The sequence below is a fragment of the Lepidochelys kempii genome, chromosome 7 (assembly GCF_965140285.1).
Source record: "Lepidochelys kempii isolate rLepKem1 chromosome 7, rLepKem1.hap1, whole genome shotgun sequence".
Classification (NCBI taxonomy): domain Eukaryota; kingdom Metazoa; phylum Chordata; order Testudines; family Cheloniidae; genus Lepidochelys; species Lepidochelys kempii.
The window spans coordinates 56,064,956-56,085,030 of record NC_136386.1 but is presented as its reverse complement, the minus strand read 5'-3'; the positions used below and the strand labels follow the sequence as shown (position 1 = coordinate 56,085,030).

At 55.0% G+C, this 20,075-nt stretch overlaps 2 protein-coding genes across 15 annotated transcripts in view; both read left to right on the top strand.

Moving 5' to 3' along the window:
- The window catches only part of GBF1 (golgi brefeldin A resistant guanine nucleotide exchange factor 1), a 180,719-nt gene extending 173,557 nt beyond the window's left edge, over positions 1-7,162 (top strand). For 11 of the 12 annotated variants that reach the window (XM_073352952.1, XM_073352959.1, XM_073352955.1 and 8 more), the window contains 7 exons: positions 1,808-1,958; positions 2,720-2,850; positions 3,292-3,393; positions 4,059-4,172; positions 4,401-4,578; positions 4,807-4,923; positions 5,546-7,162. In XM_073352952.1, the coding sequence (XP_073209053.1) occupies positions 1,808-1,958; positions 2,720-2,850; positions 3,292-3,393; positions 4,059-4,172; positions 4,401-4,578; positions 4,807-4,923; positions 5,546-5,829 (1,077 nt within the window). In that variant the 3' untranslated portion in view covers positions 5,830-7,162. Of the gene's footprint in view, positions 1-346; positions 1,539-1,807; positions 1,959-2,719; positions 2,851-3,291; positions 3,394-4,058; positions 4,173-4,400; positions 4,579-4,806; positions 4,924-5,545 lie in introns of those variants that run through there. The other variant, XM_073352957.1, reaches the window with a different exon arrangement.
- A 4,687-nt stretch (positions 7,163-11,849) lies between these two features.
- The window catches only part of LOC140914627 (transmembrane protein 150A), a 30,549-nt gene continuing 22,323 nt past the window's right edge, over positions 11,850-20,075 (top strand). The window contains exons 1-2 of one of the 3 annotated variants that reach the window (XM_073352944.1): positions 11,850-11,951; positions 17,950-17,997. In XM_073352944.1, coding sequence (XP_073209045.1) covers positions 11,887-11,951; positions 17,950-17,997 — 113 coding nt within the window. In that variant the 5' untranslated portion in view covers positions 11,850-11,886. Of the gene's footprint in view, positions 11,952-13,505; positions 13,666-16,698; positions 16,873-17,949; positions 17,998-20,075 lie in introns of those variants that run through there. The other 2 variants (XM_073352946.1, XM_073352945.2) reach the window with 2 other exon arrangements.

Here is a 20,075-nt window from a genome sequence, read left to right as displayed (position 1 = left end):
CACGCTAGGGTGACCAGATGTCCCGATTTTTATAGGGACTGTCCCAATATTTGGGGCTTTGTCTTGTATAGGTGCCTATTACCCTCCACCCCTTGTCCCAATTTTTCACACTTGCTGTCTAGTCACCCTAGGACACAGACAAAAGGCGAGATTTTCAAAGGCACCTCGTGGGAAAATAGTCCCTGAGCCAATACATATATGATGTGTAACTCTGGATAAAATGGCTCAGATAGTTAAGTATGACGTGTATAGTTATTAACCACACACGTAATCATATGTTCACTGTGATGTTAATATCTCTGAGTGTAGGCACTGATGGCAATAGTTTTACTTGATTAATGTCTAGGAGATTTGACCCCTCCAACTTTCTTTCAAGAGGAAGAGCTGCCAAGAGCCCTGGTGCTGTTTATTTTCCTTTCCTGCCTGCAGTGACCCTGAGATACCGCAGAAGTCTCCATTTTTTCTCAACTTTAAAATGTAGAATTTTCTTGGTGTTTGGTTTTAAATATTCTCCTGTGAAAATTGCAACTCAAGCACTGTAGTGTTGTGTTTTAAGACCCTTCTGGAAAGTAGCCTCTAAACAGAAGGCAGTGTTGCCAGCTCTCATGATTTTGTCATTAATCTGTCATGAGTCTCATGATGATTATTATTTTCCTTAAAGCCCCAGCTCCTGGAGTCAAGTGGCTATGTGATGATTTCATCCTTCATTCTTAAAGAGAAATGAAATTTCTAGCCCTTGTGGCTGTGGAGAAAGCTTCAAAATGTGACCCCAATGCATTGTAAAGGCTCAAAAAGCAGAATGTAAATAAAAAGAATGCCAAATGTATCATTTTTACATACTCTCATTATTTTTAAAGCCAATCTCATGATTTTGGGTGAATCTGATTCATGATGTTTAAACATTTTGGGGTTGGCAATACTATGAAAGTGACTTGATAGTGTCAGGTTTCAGAGTAACAGCCGTGTTAGTCTGTATTCGCAAAAAGAAAAGGAGTTTGTAGCTCACGAAAGCTCATGCTCAAATAAATTGGTTAGTCTCTAAGGTGCCACAAGTACTCCTTTTCTTTTTGATAGTGTCAGATTCACTCCTGTTTAAAGTCAGTTTCTAGTCTGTTATTTGTAGTGGGGTAACAGCCTTAGAGCCCCAGGCAGGTGCAGTATAAACTCATGGGGCCTTGCCCTAGTAGGATGTTTCCAAAAGTTAAATGATCTATTCCAAGCTTCATGAACTGCAAAAAAGTGATAGAAAGTAATCTAGATTTTTCTACAATTGTTTCAATTGTATTCAAAGAATTAGTAACAAAGTAAGTATACACATTAAAATTTTAAACCAAACCAGTGTCCCTTAAGTGAATTGACACAAGATGTCGGAACATGCTAGTATTAGAGGATCTAATATTTATTTAATTTTCTTTCTTTATATAGGAATTAGAAATTGTTATCTGACAGGAGCACTGTATCTAAGATCGGGGGTAGCCATGTTAGTCTGTATCCACAAAAACAGCAAGGAGTCCCGTGGCACCTTAAAGACTAACAGATTTATTTGGGCATAAGCTTCCGTGGGTAAAAAACAATGCATCTGAAGAAGTGGGCTTTTACCCACAAAAGCTTATGCCCAAATAAATCTGTTAGTCTTTAAGGTGCCACCAGACTCCTTGTTGTTTTTGTATCTAAGATGTTATCTGGGGAAAAAACCCTGAGTTTTCAGGTGCCCAAGTAGCCTCTGGAATCTGGTTAAAGTTGCCCTCCCTCCCAGTATGAAATGGCATCCCTGGTGCATTGCTTACTTGGATGCTTTTAATTGCAGTTGCTGGATCTCATGCACACCCTCCACACACGAGCTGCCACCATCTACAGCTCTTGGGCAGAGGAGCAGCACCACCTGGAGGCCGCAGGGAAGAAAATAGAAGCAGACTCTCAAACACTGTGGTCCAACTGCTGGTGCCCGTTGCTGCAGGGTAAAGCCCCCCCTCCCCTCCCACCACTGCTTTCCTATGCTGATGGGGAGGAGATTTCCAGTGTCTGGGTGGGGGCTGGTACACAGGGCCGAGCCCTGCAGATGGGGGAAGGAGGAGAGTTCAGCTAGTGGCTCCTCCTGTTCTCTCCAGCTGGAAAAGGACACTGGACAGCAGTTGTATGACAAGTGATGTCTGAGCCCAGCTTGAGAAGAAATCAGTGCGTTTGCTTCTGTTCCTTGGCTGTTTTGACATGGCTGTTGCTACCAATACCCTTCCACTGGCTAACATCCTGTTTCACCCAGGCCAGGGGCCTGGCAACTGAGATGAGCTTGCATGGCAGCATGGTAAAGGGCCGCAGTGACTAAGTGACCAGCAGCACTGCTGTTCTGAACGGTCAGGGCTGAGCGTCGTCCAACACCATGGGGCTGGAGGGAGATGTGACTTAGTGCTCAGAGCAGGGCTGTGAGCCAAGTCCGACATGGCATCTCTGCCACTGGCTCACTTTGGACTTGTCGTTTTACCACTCTAGGCCTCAGGTTTCCCATCTGTGACCTCGGTGCAGTATAGCCTCTCTCCTGGGGGTGAAGGAGGGTCAGCATATACCCTTCCCTAGCACTTCTCACCCAAGGCTCCAGATTGCATGGCAGTGTTGCTCTGCATTAGAATGAGCTTTTACACTCACCCACAGGGTGGCAGCGGGGGCCATGACACTGCCCTATGTTTGATGCGGAAATGAGAGTCTGGCTCTCACCCATGTGCAGGTATTGCCTGGCTGTGCTGTGATGCCCGGCGTCAGGTGCGGATGCAGGCACTCACCTACCTGCAGCGGGCTCTCCTCGTGCATGACCTGCAGGCGCTGGATGCTTTGGAGTGGGAGTCCTGCTTCAATAAGGTAACCTTCCAGCTGAGCTGTGCACTTGAGCAGGGGAGCGCTGCCTCTGGGAACTGTAGCTGGAGTTGGCTGGCTTCCCATTGGCTTTAGCAGCACTGTATGGGGGAGTCAAGCAGCAAGCAGTCCAGGGGCTGAGGGCACTGGCTTCCCATGCCCTGTGGCTAGCATGGGAGTGCAGCTGTTCCAGGCAGCTGCCCACTCACAGTGAGGGATTGGGCTTTCCCCACTACCAGTCCCTCTGAAAACCCCTTTGCCCAGACTCCCAGCTGAACCTCTTTGAGGTGTGAAAGCAGCCCTTTCCTTCTCATTTCCTGAGCTGCCTCTGCGCTTGCTGGCCTGGAAGTGAGTCCCCAGAATGCCATGAGCCAGCCAGGTTAGTAACCACCTCTGCTGCAGTGACTATTCCTGACCTACGACATGTTCATGTCATTGATCCACTAGGTGCTGTTCCCTCTGCTGACCAAACTGCTGGAGAACGTGAGCCCAGCTGACGTTGGTGGGATGGAGGAGACCAGAATGAGAGCCTCAACGCTGCTCTCCAAGGCAAGGATGCTCCACAGCACCCGAGAGTGCCTTGTTCCGCTTGTGCGTGCGGAGCTCTGTGGGCAGTCTGCTTGGCGACTCTCTGCTTGGGGTCTAGCTAAAAAGTTGTGCTTGGATTTTGACCAACTCTGCTGCTCTGGGGGGTGGGCTTGAAGGTTGACTGCCAGTGTGTGATCTGGCCTGGCATTAGCCCTGAGCAATGGGCACCTCCTCCAGCTGCACATGCTGTGCGATATCTGCTTTCCAAGGGGGTGTCCTGCTGCCAGACTGCAGCATGTTCCCCTCATCCCAGCAGTTGGCAGAGGATGGAGACAGACACCATCACACTGCGCTCCTCCTCCAGAGCGATCAGTGATAACGCCTTGATCAGCATTTGGCCCATAGCCCAGGGGAAGTGGATGCCAAAGGCATGGAAGTGGGGGGGTCGGAGCTGAGCAGCAGCATGTGCTGGAGATCTAAAGGAGGGGAGATCAGGTCCTGGGCACTGCCTCTGGAGCCCTCAGAGCCCTGTGCCTGGAATCCTGCCTATCCCTCTCCTGAACCTGCCAGAAAAAGCGAGGGCTCCAGGAGGGAGGGTTTGGCCACAGAGCTGAGGGTCGCAGCCCTGTGGCTTGGTGCTGCCTCTTAACTCGTGTCCCTTACTGTGGTGGTGTCTGCTACTCTAGGTGTTCCTGCAGCATCTGTCCCCACTGCTCTCCTTGACAACATTTGCTGCTCTGTGGCTGACGATCCTGGACTTCATGGACAAGTACATGCATGCAGGCTCCAGTGACTTACTGGTATGGCACTGAGTGGGTGCTACAATGGTTCGCTGGTTCTCTGGGCCTCATGGTTCCTTCTCTTCCCACTCTTACACCCGGCTCGCTCCCCTACCCTGCTGTGAAACCCTCCTGGTCCCATGTCCCCCTGTGGTCTCGTAGTCCAAGACCCTCCGTCAGCTGTTCTGTGCCTCCATTGCTCTGTCCCTGAGTTGCCCCAGCTCTGTTCTAAGGAGTGTCTCGTTGCAGCCAGAGGCCATCCCAGAATCTCTGAAGAACATGCTGCTTGTGATGGACACGGCTGGAATATTCCACAGTGCGGATTCACGCACAGGGTACTCGGACCTCTGGGAGATCACCTGGGAGCGGATAGATTGCTTCCTGCCCAGACTGCGCGATGAGCTCTTCAAACAGACAGTCATCCAGGGTATGCAGGGCTGGGGAATTGCCACCACGGCCCTTCCCTTGTAGGCCAGACCTTTGCTTCCCAGTGGGTGGGGGGAGCCTTGCTCCAGTTCCAGGATGTTGTTGAGCTCATAGGCCTGGGGTGGTGGGGCTTGTGAGTAGGGCACTGTGGTGAGAGGATGGATGGTGGGGTCGGGGGGAGTATGGCTCTAGGGGGGCTGCAGGCTCACTGCTTATTTTATGTATCTAGAACCTGTCCCCAGCGTGCCAACAGAGCCACATCCTCAGAAACCAGTGGCACCTGCCCCGCCTGCTTCTGCTGCCCACCCATTGCCCTCAGAGAAGCCCTCTGAGCTGGGTGCCAGTGGTGAGTCTCCTGTGGGCTCAAGCACTCGTCCCTCCCCAGCAGCATTATTCAGCTGGGCTTGGGTTCAGTGGAGCCACTTTCAGCCTCAATCAGATGGGTCTGCAGGGGCTGGGTCTCCTGAGCAGGCTCTGAGCTATGGAGTGGGCTTCAGTTTTCAAGTGGACAAGCCTAGGCCTCCATCCCTCTGTGGTTGGGGGAGTGCTCGCGATCTGCCCTGGCTTGTGTCTTTGCTCAGGGTGCCTGGCTGGGAGTTGGGAGGCTGGCCCCGGGGGAAGGCCCCGTGATCCCCACTCAGCTCGGGGGGAGGCTGGCCTCGGGCAGGCCCCACAATTCCTGCTTGGCTCAGGGGAAGGTGACCTGGGGGAGGCCCCGCAATCTCGGCTCAGGTGGAGGTTGGCCTGTGGGCAGCCCCGCAATCCCCTCTCGGGGGAGGGTGGTGTGAGGAAGGCCCTGTGATCCCCGTTGGGCTTGGCGCAGAGGCTGGCCTAGGGGAAGGCCCCGCGATCCCCGCTTGGCTTAGGGGGAGGCCAGCCCGGGGGCAGGCCCCGCAATCCCTGGTCACCTCGGGGTTACACAGGAGAGGGTTTAACACAAAGGATTGTTCTTTCCATTCCTCCCACAGACTCTGAGAGAGCCCCAGGCCCTGGCCCAGCCATCAGAGGTGCCTCTGGCTCCCCTCTCTCTGCGATGGCATCAGTGAAGATGAGCCCTGTCACAGATGTACCTCCTCATATGGCACAGTCACCACTGATCCTGCAGCCTCTCGCCTCCCCCCTGCAGGTCGGGGTGCCGCCTATGACTCTGCCAATCATTCTCAACCCTGCTCTGATTGAGGCCACTTCCCCTGTTCCCCTCCTGGCCACTGCACGGCCCACCGATCCCATGACAACCTCTGAAGTCAACTAGAGAGAGGGGGCTCGAGGACGGCTTGCTGAGGAAGTGCTGCAGGTGGAGGATACCAGCCAGATCCTCCCTGGTAGTTGCCACGTTTGCTGTGGAGGATGGTAGCTTGAGCAGAAGGGCAGCAGGGTGCTTGGCAGGGCAGCTGCTAAAATCCCCCTGGAGCGTGTTGGCCTTTGCTCCCTTCTCATGGCTACTGCTCAGGAGTCACTGGCTCCCTTCCTTGGAGGGGGAGCTCAGTGCCACTAATCACCACTGACCGCCTCCTTGCCTTTGCAATCTCAAGGGCCAGGCCACCACCTTTACCCAGCAGGCTGTGAGCAAGCCACTGAAGCCTGTGAGCAAGCAGGTGAATAGGGAAGCTCTGTGCTGTGGGAGCAGAGAGGCCTGGGTTCCTGGGACCTCTCTAATGATTCAGGCCAGCTGGTTCATCCACTGTCCTTGGCACTAGTTCTTGGTGCAGGCCCTGAGCATCCACACGCGGCAGGTGTTTGGCTTTCATTCCTCTCCCCAGAAACATACAGCCCCCCTCAGCATGGCTCTGAGCTTGCTGGCCATGGTGTGCAGGCTGTGCTCTCCTGGCTCCGGACTGCAGCATATCACCATGCTCCCTCCAGCCCAATGGCTAAAGGGCGCAGGTGGGCACCCCTGGCAAGACCAGCTCTACCCCCTCCCTCTGGGTCTGAGTGACACGGCTGAGGCCTTTCTGGGAGGAGGGAGAATCCAACCAGTGTTAGCTGTTGGGCAGACTTAGATGGAAGCCAGCAGCTGAAAGCAGCTCCAGCAATGCCTCTCCCACAGCAGCTCTTGGGAGCAACTCCCCATGAAATGAACAACAGCATCCTCCTGCCTAGACACTACACTGGCCCCTTCCTGTTTCCAGCTGCAGGTGCTCTCTTCTCCAGCCATTGGGCCTGAATGCTCCTTAGCTTGAGAGAGGAGCTGGCTGCTTGTCAAGTCCCACCATGGGAGTTGGGGTGCTCAGCTTCCCTCCTTCCCTGCCTCCAAAGCTCCAGCAGCTCAGCAAAGCCCTGGCAGTGTTGCACTTTGCTTTTCCCCTGTGCTGTGGATGCCAATGCCTTCTCTGCCATCCCTTCCGGAAGCGGAGCCAGCCAGCTGGCATGTACCATATCTCAGTTCTTCCTGTTTTCTGAAATAGTTTTATAAATTCTCTGGGCTGATTGCAGAAATCCCATTGGAAACGGGGAGTGACTCAGAGCTGGCATGTTCTGTACTCAGAGGAAACCCAGAGCCACAGAGGATAGACAATGTACATAAGGAATAAATGGCTGGGAATCCAATGGACTTTTTACAGTGTAATAAATGTCCTGTAAATGAACACTCTGGCTTGGTGGCTCCTTCCTTTTCTCTCGAGTCAGTGGCATTGATATCTGGGCTTTGAGAAGAGCAAGGGTGTCGCCCCCTGTGCTAGGCTTGCCGGGCCCAGCATGTAGCAGGATATGTCCCCGTGCAGTGAGACACCCCCAATGAGAAGGGAGCCTTTCAAAGAATGCTGCCAAGTTGGCTTGCAGCAGAGAGGCCGCAGGGCAGAATGGCAGCAAAGAGTTAAGAAGAAATGGCTCGGAACTGAGCAGGGTGGGGCTGTCAGAGCTCTTATGGACACGGAAATGCTTTAGTTCTGCCATAAAGCTCCTCCTGGCCTCTTGCTAGTGTGCAGCTTCTTCACAGTCTGTGCTGAGGTGGTGAACTGGTGCCAGTGATACCAGCCCTGCGATGTCTCCACACAAAGCCTGGCTGCTCTGATTGCAGCCATCCCCTTCCCCAGCCCAGCACTGCTCAGAGGGAGGTCCTGGCTTCATGTCCCCCTGCTTGGAGTCTGCTGGGGCATAAGAGAGTGTGGCTTCCTGCAGGGTCCTAGAGTTTCCATGTCTCCAGAAGGACATACATGTTTCCCTGTAGTTTCTGCCCCTCTATGGATCTTCTCCTAAGTGCTGCAGTGTGCTGAGAGCTGTGCAGGACACAGCCCCAGATCCTACCCCAAGGCTCTTGGAACCTAGAAGATGGACATAGGTTAGGTCAGAGCACCTGCCGAAGAGAGTGCTTGAAACAGTGTGCTGGGTTGACTTTAATTGGAGGGCGAAAGGCCTAAATGCCTAGTCATGGGGGACATTGCCTTGGTAGCCCTTGTGAGCCTTCTGGAATGGTACCCAGAAGGGAGCCTTGTGCACTGGGATTGGAAGGGCCAATTACCAAATGCTGCTGCTTTTATGGCTGGCCTAAAAATCCATCCTTCCCTTTCCCATCCTTCCTACTACAACCCTGGGCCATTCCTTGGTCACCTTCGCTGTTGCCACCTCGTCCTCTCCCCTCCAGTGCTGCCACAATCATCTTTCTTTCCCATCACTGACTTGTCAGACCCTTATTTGCATCCCTCCACGACGCCCCAACACCTTCCATATCGAGTTCCAGCTTCTGGTCTCCTGCCTGCCCCTCTGTTCTCATGTCCTTTCCCCAAACTCCTCTTTATAACCTTCTGTCCAATGTAGATGGCTTGCAAGTTTACTATCTTACAGCATCTTGGCATCACTCTTTCTACCTTGTGTCCCTGCTGTGTTCGTTTCACGATGTGAATGCTAGCCAGACAGTGGCATCGCTACATTTTCCCAGCTACTTCATAACTATTTTGTTATGCCTGGCTGTGCTAAGTGTCTCTGAAGAGAAAGCAAGCAGCACTGCTGGGGCAGCCTGTCTCTGCTGGGAATAACAGTGAAGGCAGGGAACTGTTCAGCCTGGAGATCCCCTGGTCAGAAGGGTGAGGGATGTCTCTCCATGCAAGAGAGGTGACAGCCAGGGGAGCTAAGCATCGGTGCCCTTGCTGGACCAGAGAGGGGAAATACAGGTGCAGTTGCCCTGAACTGTGACAGCACATACATACTGTAGTGACATACAGACTAGTGCTATCTACTGCCTTTGAGGAGAGGGTGAGTACAGCAATAGGAGCAAATTGTCAGCCTATATTTTCAGCTAGGATTGGGCTTTTATTTTTCTTCTTTGCATATGCTTGACAAAGTGCTGCTAAAAAGGACACTAAAAATCACACTTGGAATTTTTTTTACCTACTGTTGTTCCATGTAACAATTAAGATGCGTGTAATGGAAGCAACATAAAAAAAAAAGTTTGTTTTATCTGTAGATTGAGAGCACATCAGGTAGTCAGTGTTACTGCTTCACCTGTCTGCATGGGCCTTTTGAACTGCACCAGGAGCAATGAACCCCTCTTCAAAAGCTCAAATATGGTTGTCAAAGCACACACCTGGCCTGCGAACTCGGGCAATTGTAGAACCTGAACCTGGTTGGTCGCTTTTAAATGAAATCCACCTAAAAAGAAATGGAAGTATCCCTTTAACTCCAGTGGTGTTTGGTCATTGAATTTAGCCAATCCAATAGAAGGAGAAAAATTAATACCCAAATGCTAGATGTTACAGAACCAGAGGTGAGCGCTCCTGGATCCATGAGTGGGGCCAAATTTTCAGATGTGGTTGGTAGCTCCCACTGGTAAGCCCCCTGGAACATCTGGCCCCAATCTCTTTCAGACTGCCGGTGCATGCAAACGAAAGCTTTAGCAATCCCAAAGCAGCCTTGTTCCGTTTACACTGTTCTTCCCATTGTTTGTAAACAACGTAATCCCTAACAAAGGATGCTGCGTCCATCAGCAGCTGCGTCATTAGCCCTGGAGCCCTAACACACTGGCGTGTATTGTTCTTGCTAGAGGCGATAACAATGCGCTATTTGTCTGTGCAGTCGTGCCTGCTGCCAGCAGAGGGGGCTTCCGAGCTATGGTCCATTGTTGGAGACAAACTGCGGCCGGAGCTTTAGCCCAGGGCTCCCATAGTATCTCACCCACCTTATCTTTCACCTACTGTCTTCTATTGGACCAGCTTCTGTTGGAGAGGGAGAAGCTTTCAAGCCCCACACCTCCTCTCTCTCTTATCCTGGGGGGGACCGACCTAGGTGCCCCTCCCCTGCATGTAGTATGGGAAAGATGTTTTAAGAGTACAGCACACTTAGTGCAAAACTCCTTGTGGTTAGTGGTTGACTGCAGAAGATGTTTGGAAAGCCTGGGATCGCAGCTGTGATAGCTAAGGCTGAATTTGCTGTTTGGAACCATACAACCCACAAACTTCAATTAAAGGGCCCGTGGTTATGTTCAGCTGCAGAAGACCTAGAGAGACTACAACTCCCAGCATGCAATACTGCTACACACAGCTGTATCCAGAGGTGAGGACTGATCGAAATGGATCAATGCAGGCTGAGACTTGCAATGGAAGTGAAGGTGCAGCTGGGAAACCCTGCTAGCTGTTCCCTCCCCATCTGGCTTGCAGAGGAGTCAGCAGGGCTGAATTTAACTCCCCAGCAGGAAAGCTCACAGGCTTCTGCGTGCAGCTTTAGCCAGGAGAAGCTGCCACCCAGGTTTCCACAAACAAACCCTTCCAGGCCTTGCTGCTATTCACGGTGGCGGTGTTACAAGTAGCTGCCTTTCTCCCCCGCCCTGTCTCCTTAGGGCTTGAGAGCTGCTTTGTCTGAAGATAACTGGTGGCAGTCTGGTCACCGCTTGGGGGAGGGGGGAACCTTTAGGGCCATCCTTGAGGTGAAAGGAACTGGCAGGATCCACCCCACTGTGTGGCCTATTCCCATCCTACCTGCACAGCCCCAGACAGGGTTCTCGCTGTCTTTGTGGGGGAGCGGCGTTAAAAACCTACATAGCCACAGCTCCTGCTGGCTGTGGGGCTCATAGAATATCAGGGTTGGAAGGGACCTCAGGAGGTCATCTAGTTCAACCCCCTGAACAGGGCAGGACTCATCCTGATTTAGGCCCCAGATCCCTAAATAGCCCCTTCAAGGATTGAACTCACAACCCTGGGTTTAGCAGGCCAATACTCAAACCACTGAGCTATCCCTCTCCCCATGCAGACACCTCCCCTAAGGTCATTTCTGGCTGCTGCTCAAGTGGCCGGCTTTGGGCTCCCCAGCTGCCTTCTCCCTGCACTGTTCTCAGTCACTCAGGGGGGTGGGGGTGGGGGTGCAGTTACCCAGGGCCTTGATTTGGGGAGGCCTTGACTGGCTGCTCTAAGCATGGCAGTGAGGGGGGCTGCAGTCAGGCAGGGGCGGTGCTGGTCTTTCAATGCATGTTCAGCTCTCACCTGCTCCGGCTGGGTGAGTTAAACTTCCCATCTCTACCCAACCGTCCCCTGGACATACAGGTGTCTGCTCTACCCGACCAGGGCCGGGCACTGGAAGAAACGCTGGCTAAGGGCCGCTGTTCTGACTCAAGCCGGAGACTGGGCAAGAGCAGAACCCAGCTGCTGAGTGGGAGATAGACAAAGGGTCCTGCCCACAGTTGCTGCTGCTGGAGTCAGGGTTGGGGGCTCCCTGGTGCTCCTGGTTTGCCCAGACTTGGGCCCACTCTAGCAGGTGGCTTATTGTGAGCGCTGGGCGGGGACCCCAGCCCTGCCTCCAGTGCACTGGGGAGGGGAGCAGGACAGCGCTGGGGGGAGTTGGTTACATGCCACATTCCTCCGGGGGCAGAAGCCAGAGCAGCCGCAGGTCCCTCTCTAGGGCAGAGCCTTTGCAGGGCACATGCTAGGCACCCCCCGGCCCAGGGCCACCAAGGGGCCCCCGCCCGGAGAGGGCTGCGGGGAGGGCCCCGGGTTCCTGGCAAGGTGGAGCCGCCCTGCCTGGGGGGGACCCGGCCTGTCCCGCGGGAGAAGCGCCCCGGGCTCCCCGGCCGGCGCCGCGCACACGTGCCTGCTGGGCTAGGGGCGGGGCCGCCCCGAGCCGGGGTCGCTCCTCCCGCCGGCCCAGAGCTGGCTGGGGAAGCGGAGTCCGGCTCCAGCGGGCTCTAGCGCTGCCGTTGATCGCGCCTCGCTCCCGGCCGGGTCCCTGCGGCCTCGGGCACACGGGCAGCCCCGTCCCGCTCCTGCGCCGCGCCGCCGATGGGGAGGCTGATTCTGGGCGAGCTTCGGACGAGCAGCCCCCGGGGAGCCCCGCCTGGACCCCGCGCCGCGGCCGCGGCCGCGGCCGCTGCTGGCTGCTCGGGGCCAGAATGCCCGCCTGGGGGATCCTGCCCGTCACCCTGCCCGCCGTCACCATCACCGGCATGTGGATCGTGTGAGTACCGGGCAAGGGGGCGCTAGGGAGCGCGGACACCCGGAGCCCAGCCCGGGGCGGCCACCCCCTCTCGCAGCCCCCATGGGGGCCCTGGGCTCCGGGCAGCGATTCCCTCCATGGGGGCCCTGGGCTCCGGGTAGCTATTCTTCCCTATCACTGCCTGGCGATTCCCCCCATCACTGCCCCCTGTGGGGGCTCTGGGCAGAAATTCTCCCCTCTCCCCTTATCACTGCCCCCTAGTGAGCCCTGTCCAGCGATTGCCCCCTATCACTACCCCCATGGGACCCTAGGCTCTGGGCAGCGATCCCCCCCCCCATCACTGCCTGGTGATCCCCCCCATTGCTCCCCCTCCGCTCCCCGTTACTGCCCCCTAGTGGGCCCTGGGCAACAATCCTTCCATCACTGCCCCCTGTGGGTGCTCAGCGCCAGCTGAGGTCTCAGGAAAAGCAGCAGGTGGGACACCATCCTGCAAATTGGGCTGGGCTAGGGGAGCCCCGAGGCAGGTGGGCTGGAGGGAAAGAGGTGGGTGGATAGGAAGGGCTGATGAAGAGACGGGCGGAGGGTTCATGCTCCTTTCAGTGTCTTAGCTGGACTGCACAGCTCAAGGCTCTGGGTCACCTTACCAGGGCGTGGGGTGGGCTAGGTGAGATGTCAGTGTCTCAGGGGCTGGCCAGCCCCGTAGCAAGCCTAGCAGCAGTTGCTGAAGGTTCGATATACCCACATCTGGTGCCTGCTGTGGGTTGTGCTGGTAGGAATTACAGATGGAGAATACCTCTTTAAACCAGCCCTCTCTCCTTCCCCAGGCAGGACCAGTCCCTCCTGTGAACTTCCTGGGATTCTTGCCAAAGCAAATTTGAAAGGTCCCAGGCGATGGGGCTTTTGCCTCTTCCCATGGGAGGATTCCCAAAGGAGAACGTGTCTCACTGACAGGAATTTTTCTCTAAGCATAGCCAAGCCTTCCCCTTTCCTAGTTTAATTGAGCCGAGCTCCCTTTACACCCCATTTGCTGCCCTGAGTAATTCCATTTCCTCTCCCCTGCTTACTCCCCTCCCGTACTTTCAGACTCCAATCGCCCTCCCTAGTGACTCTGCCAAGCCGGACTTGTTTAATCCCTTCTCCTGAATCCATTGCTCCAGCTCATTTTTACTGCTCTTCTCTGAACTCCCCGCAAATGGGTCAGTGCCTTTCCGGTGCCCAAAACTGAAAGGTGTGTTCTGGGCGTGGTCATGCTGAAGCCAGAAGCTGACTGTCGCCTGCCTGGTTACCAGCCCAGGATGCTTTGATCTCTCTTGCTGCCCAGCTCATCTAACCTGCTGTCCTGTGTCACTCTTCAGCTTCTCCCCAACTCTCCTACTTCCCCCTCCCACCCCTGATGTGAAATTGAATCACAGTTTATTTGCTCACCTTTCTAATCTCCAAGTCTCTTTGTCTTTGGTGGGGCTCCTGATTTCCTGTCATCCCCAACCATTAGTAGTTGAATCAAACAGGCCACTTCCCGGTTGCCTTTGATCATTACCCATTGTTGGAGCCTTTCAGTCCCCGGGACCCTGCTGGTATTGGAGCCACTCTGAATTAACTCTGTCTCAAATGCTCTGGGTTCCTGGGAGTCCGGGCAGCTTTGTGGATCAATGCAAAGTTGAAGAAAAAGCAGCAAACTCCAAAGTGAAGATAATGAACCTCCTACCCCCATCTGGAAACTGAAGTGAGATTTCAGGTGTGTGGTGTGGTGTCTTCCTTTGTTGCAGCTGGACAGGAGACAGGGTTACTGGGCTAGATGAACTGTTGGTCCCATCTGGTCGGGTGATGCCTAGGTTCCTACGTTACTGTGCTTTAAGTGACTTGCCATGGATAAAGCTGCTGCCTGCATGCATTACTGAATTCAGGCATCTGGCTGGCTGAGACAACCAACACGCAGCGTCTCAGAGTTCTCTGACTCGTGCAACACTGCTTTGCTAGAATTGTATTAATAATCCTAGTCCAATCCAGGAGAGCAAGATCCAAAACTGGACCCTGCGGGGCCTTTTCAGCCACGCCAATTGCCTGACTGCATTACTTTGTATTGAAGACAGGAGAGAGATGTGCAGTATTCTCAGCTCCTTACACATCCTCCTCCTGACATGCATCCACAGCCATGGACCTTTGCATGCCTCCACCCTCAACTTCTTCTGTAGGGAACTGGTGCAGAAGGGTCAGTGCAAAGAGATCTATGGGCTGCTCGCTTTCTAGCCCTATGAAACAGCATGGAGCTGGACAGTAACAATGCTAGTGCATCAGTCACCCTGCCTAAGTGACATTTGTAAATAAACTAGGCCTCCAATGAATGTTGCCTGGTGAAGGGTCTTCAGTGCTGTTCACCTGCCCATATGTATAAGAGGGGACAGCATAGTGCCTTCAGCCCACAGCACTGCCCGTCTGGCTGCTGCTGAAACTGATATGAAAAGGGAGGCTGCGGCTCTTGCTCTTGGCAGTGGGTGTAAACCTTGAGCCTTCATGGCCCAGGGCTGCTCCGACGGGACAAACAGTCTGAGCAGCCCTGTTCCTTGTGTGGCTCCAGTCTCAGGGCTGCTGATTACTCCAGCTAGCCCTGCAGAGCCAGCGCCGGTGAGAGCGTGAGACTGGAGGTACGTCTGACTCCTGCATCACTGGCAGAAGCTTGTCCCGGCGATGCTGGGAACACAGAGCCTGGGGGCTGGTGGTGGTTTGCAGAGCCCAGGGGGAGCTTTCAGCACTGGGATGTCATGGCCCTGTGAACTGGGTTTAGGTGGCTTGGAGCCGCTGAGAGTATGTCTGAACTGCAGCAAGTGTGGACGTACCTCAGCTAGCTAGGATCTAGCTAGATCTACTCGCTGGAGTAACAATGGCTGTGTCTGCCCCTCGTGGCTTGGGAGTAATGACCAGCTTCACCGCTATCATTCCTGGAGCTAGCTTTGGTCTGGCTAGTTCAAAGCCAGCTCAGGTATGTCTGCCAATTGCAGTGCAGACGGACCCGTGGCGAGGACTTGCCAAAGGCACCTTGACAGCCCCTCTTCACGGCAGAGCGTTACCTGGAGTCCTCTCTGGAGAGCTCCCTTGAGGCTCCATTTCTCCAGAACCCTCCCTCAGACATGCGTAGCCCCTGGCTGTGTCCTCAGGGCTGATTCTCATGGGCCAGATACCCCCAGAGGAGCTGTCTTGGCTAAAGCTTCCTCTGGCTGCTGTAGTAACCGCTGCACCTGGAGGGTTATAGAAGGGGAGCAGAAATGCATTGGGTGCTGCTCTCTCCAGATGGCTTCTGCACCGTGCAGTGACGGTGGCTTCCACACCTGATGGGGTCGCTGTGGCTGTCGGAAGAAGCCCTTGAAATGCCAGTGCCACAGATGCCCCCTGGGATGGGAAAATCCAGCCAGGTCCTCTGCACCCCTGGCATTGTCATCTGTCACGCTGAGCTGGCTGCTCCGCTGACAGACCCCAGCCTGTGCACATCAGAGAGCCTGGCAGAGGGACAGGAAGATCCCGTGGGAGAGCAAGGCGGGGGGGGGGGGGGTATAAAGAAACTGGAGGAGAAATGGTGGTTTGTGCGCTGGAGGGGCAGGGTCGGAAGGCCTGGGTATTCTGCCTGCTTAGTTGCGCTATCCCAGCTGGGCTCGTGGCAGGCGCATTGGGATGAGCTGCCGCTGAGCTGCCGATGCCTGTTCTGGGAGCAGGGGAGGGAGTTAGCAGGGTGCTAAGGGTTAACAGCAGCCCGTGGGAAGGGAGAGCAGGACCTGGGGTAAGGTTGGGACCCTGTAGCCCTATGGAATTGCGCCTCAAGTGAGGTACGCCAGGCAGCGGTGCCCTGCCTGTGGGTGCCCCAGCAGCGCTGCCCTTGGGCCTGGCTGTCTGTACAACGCCCCTAGTACTCCGGGCGTGTTACGTGGCCACCGTGGTAACTCGAGAGGTTCCTTACTAGTGCTTGTGCCTATTTTTAACGGCTGTTGGTCATCGTTAGCGTCAGCAGCTGCCCACAATTGGAGCCAGCCCAGGGCAGGATCCGCCCAATGCTCTGGGGCCGGCAGAGCATCAAGCTGCCCTTCTCGAATCGGGAACTGGTGCAGAAGGGTCAGTGCAAAGAGATTGTGGAGAACCACCAGCCCCCCTCCCCCACCCCCCAGGGCCTTGGAGCATGCTAGACGCTAACCGTTAGGCCTTGTGCCCTCCGGGAAGCGTTAACCATTCTGTGGCTGCATACTGAGTAGGAGACCTGAGCCCCTGTCCCCTGCTCTGGTCACTAGTGCGCTACCCCAGGGACAGGTGGACCCTGATCCTGCATCTTTGTGCCCCCGACATCAGCAGGTGTTGTGAACGCACAAGGACTGCAGGCCTGAGCCCAAGTGCCTCCAAGAGGCCGGTGTGTAGTAGCACAGCCCTGAGCAGCGTTGGGCCCAGTGCCTGCTTGTCTGACTCTGTTCAGTCTCTCCAGTGTCCCGGCCTCTCCCTGGGAAAGGCACATGAGCCAAGCTGCCCACCTGTCCCTGCTGGGCGACCCTCTTAGATCCATCGCTGTAACTGGGCTCGCCTACCTCGGCAGCCACTGAGTTCTGAGTGATTGCCACTCCTGCCTTTAATGAGCCGTGTGGCTAATTTGTAATCCAAGCCCTGCTGCCCAGCGCTGTCTGGCAGCCAGCCCTGGATCCCAAGGGGCAGCCATCTGTAAATGCAGCTTGTGAATGAATCCTCTCTCTCTCTGTGTTTGTGAGCGTCACCGAGGTGTGGGCGGGTGTGGTTGGAGGACTGGACTGTGCATGTGAAAGGGACACACGGAGCCCTTTCCCTAGAGGAGCCTGGCTGGCTGAAACAGCCGGAGGTTCCTGCTTTGGGCAGGCGGCTGGAGTGCTGGGGCCTGGAGGTTCCATGGCAGTGGGAGAGCGACGCTCGGCCCGGAGGAGGCAGTGGGCAGCATGGGGTCAGAGGGAGAATGTGCTTGCATGTGTTCCAGCTGCTGCCAGGAGATGCCCCTTGGTGCTTGGGAAACGGTCTAGACAGAGGTGGGGGAGCAACTGCTCAAAGGGGGCAGAGAACCCTGGGGGCTGCACGAGATGGAGAGTTTCGCTCCCCACTCCAGTCTGCAGGGAGTGGAGGGGATTTGCCCCTGGAAATGAAGGGGGCCAGGAGGATCTGAGGAAAGAGACGGAAATGCTGGGGAGAGCACAAGCCCTGGCGTGTGGGTGTGTTGGGGGGAAAAGCCTGGGGAGAATGCTGCTGGGGTACCAGAGATTCCTGGGGGCTGGGAGCAGGAGGGTCCCCCTGCTGCTTGAGGGATCTGGATGGCAGTGGGGATCCGCGCCCCTCTGCTAGAACTCCCTTATTCGACACCACGGAGGCTAGACTAGACTCTGCTTTCCCTGGCTTTCCATGGGCCCCCCGCAGCAGGGAAATCCAGCAGTGATGACTTGGCAGGCGGGGAATGGCGAGTGAGACCATGGAGTGGCTCTCAGGATAGCTGTGCAGGCTTCTTGCTGCAGCTGGGGAGATGCTGTGACCAGATACCGATTCAGGTACTCTGGCCAGGCATCCCCACCCTGGGGGGTACAGCTGAGGACAGGTTCTCCCTGGCCTGTTCCTCGGCTGCTCAGTGAATTCGAGCTGATGTCATCCAGCCTATTCATTACAGTGTTTCCTTCTCCTAACACCCTTCAGGCGACGCACTGACCTGCATGGAGGGTGATCCTCTTAACGTAGCATTCCCCCTCCCTCCTGAGGGGCCGAGGGGTAGTGGGAATTAGCCAGAGCTCTGCATGGATCAAGCTGTCTTTCCTGAGTCTTGATCAGTGGGCCGTGTAAACCTCGGCTGGGAGTGTAGTGTCGCTCTCCGAACTAGAGCACTCCAGTGCCGCTCAGTTGCTCTGGGAGACACTCCCTGTGGCTGCTGCCCTGAGTCTGTACATCTCCCTGAGGAAGTGCTGCTGGGGGAGTGTGTGGGTGGGGTGATCTAGTGGGGATTGAAGGTTGACTAACCCGGGCATTCTTCTCTCTCCTACAGGTATGCCATGGCACTCTCTAACAATCACATCTGCCCAGTCCACAACTGGTAAGGAGCCCTGGTGGGATGGAACCTTGGTTGGCTGAGAGGGGGTCTCCACCAACTGGCTGCAGACCCTGTCATGGCAGGTCCTTTTCTGAGCTGGGTGGAAAGGCCTGTGCTGGGACTGGACTCAAGGCCATAGGGCAGGTGTGCTGGGGTGTTTGGTGACCCAGTACCTCTCGCCATGGCCTACCTGCTGGGTGGAGCCCAGCGGGAGACAGGCCGGGGGGTTGGGCTGAGGTCAGTGACCCGACCCGCACACAGGCATTGTGTCTCCGACCTAGTTCTGGCCAACGCTGGTCTTGCCCAGCAGATCAAAGGGAAAGCGGCTGCTGATCAGGTTCGACAGGTGATGGGGAAACTCCAGCTGCGCCCTGGTCCTCGTCATTTCGTGTGGATCAGCTTCTGGTTACCAGAGCTGGCCCCAAATATCAGTGTAGCAGCCTGGTACGGGAGTAGTGCATTGGGGGGGTGCTAGGTCTGGAGGCTGGTGTCTTGTTGATTGCGGAGCCCAGTGTGTTCCCCTCCGTGGCATGTCTCCACAGAGGGCCTGTTCCCCACATCCAGAGCTGGATTGTCCTTTAGACCTGGCTCTGGGTCGCTAAGGTCCTCTCTTCATCAACACGCCCCACCCCAGGCCCTGACTCTGGGAGGTGGGGTAGGGAGAGGGGGGGATTGGTGGATCGTTCACATGCTGGACAGAGACAGAATGTAGAGAAGCAAGAGCTCCTTGGGTTACAATCCGGACCAGTCTCACCAACTAAGCAGGGTCAGGTCTGGGCAGTACATGGATGGGAGACCTCCAGCAAAGGCCTATGTTCAGCAGCAAGTAATCCTGGTGACTCAGGAGGTGGCCCTCTTTGGCTGTGGTATTAAAGCAATGCTCCAGCATGGCGCTAGGGGACGCTGTGTTGTTGGGTGTTATTTGGGGGGTCTTGACCCACTACACTCCACCTCCCCCTGCCATTGCAATGAAACATGGCACATGTCACTTCCTCCCCTGACCTGCGGGACGGCGCCACCCCTTGCTGTGAAACAGCCGCCTGCTGTGGCTCATTGGCAGGGCAAGGCAAGCCTGGCATAGAGCTCATTAATTAAGGGCTCAGTCCTGCAAACCTTTCCGCCCTTCAGTAACCTGATTGGTTTCAGCGGGCCCTCTGGCTTCAAGGGAGCTACCGATGTGAGTAAAGCCAGTCACGTGTGTTAGGAGCCTGTAGGATGAGCCTCAAGCGTTCAAAGCCCTTTAGGATCTGGCTGGATGACTGGTGCTATATAAAGCCCCCCACCAGAACATGGTCAATATGTGAGTAAGGCGGCTCCAGTAAATAATGTAACCCTTGTTTGAAGAAGGTTTCCACTCAAACCCCCCAGAGCATGAAAAAGTCTGCAAATAAGCAGTTCAGAGAGTCATAGAGGGGTGTGAGTTTCCATGGAAAAGGTTGGAACTAGCTACTTTCCTCTGCTGAGGCTGAATGTACCCCTCCCCCAACTTTGCCTAAACCAAACCCACCTTGCAGCTTCTCCTGGTGGATCTTTGCAGAGGGTCAGCCTTTCTGGAAAGTTATGGCCAGATTGGACCAGGTGTCGGGGAGAGGTGGGGGTTAGAAAATTGACTCGCTTTTGGACATTTTTCTGGATCGTGTTTGGCTTGCCAGGTCTCCTAAAGAGCTCAGGCGTGGAAGCGGCGGGGTAGTGTATTCTGGCTGGTGTGTACAGCTCTCAGTGCAAGGGGGAAAAAAATATGCACTGCCATTTCCTGCAGAATATTTTATTTTGTCTTCAGACAAACGCATTTTTCTCCATTGGCTTCATAGCACAAACAGAATGCTGACGATGAGTAATGCTAAAGAGCTTGGTTTTAATGTTGAAAAAACAAACCCAAACCTATGCAGGAAAGAGACTGCTTAGCTCCCCATCTCTGAGGTTTCATGGCTGGAAACAGAGCCACATGGAAACGAGAAGGGTCTGAAAAAATGCCAGTTCTAATCTTTCCAAAGGGAAGTCCTCTTTCACTCTGTGATTACCAAACAGATTCAGTTGTGACTCACCAGCAAGGCAGAGATTGAGCTCTCTAGTACCCAGTG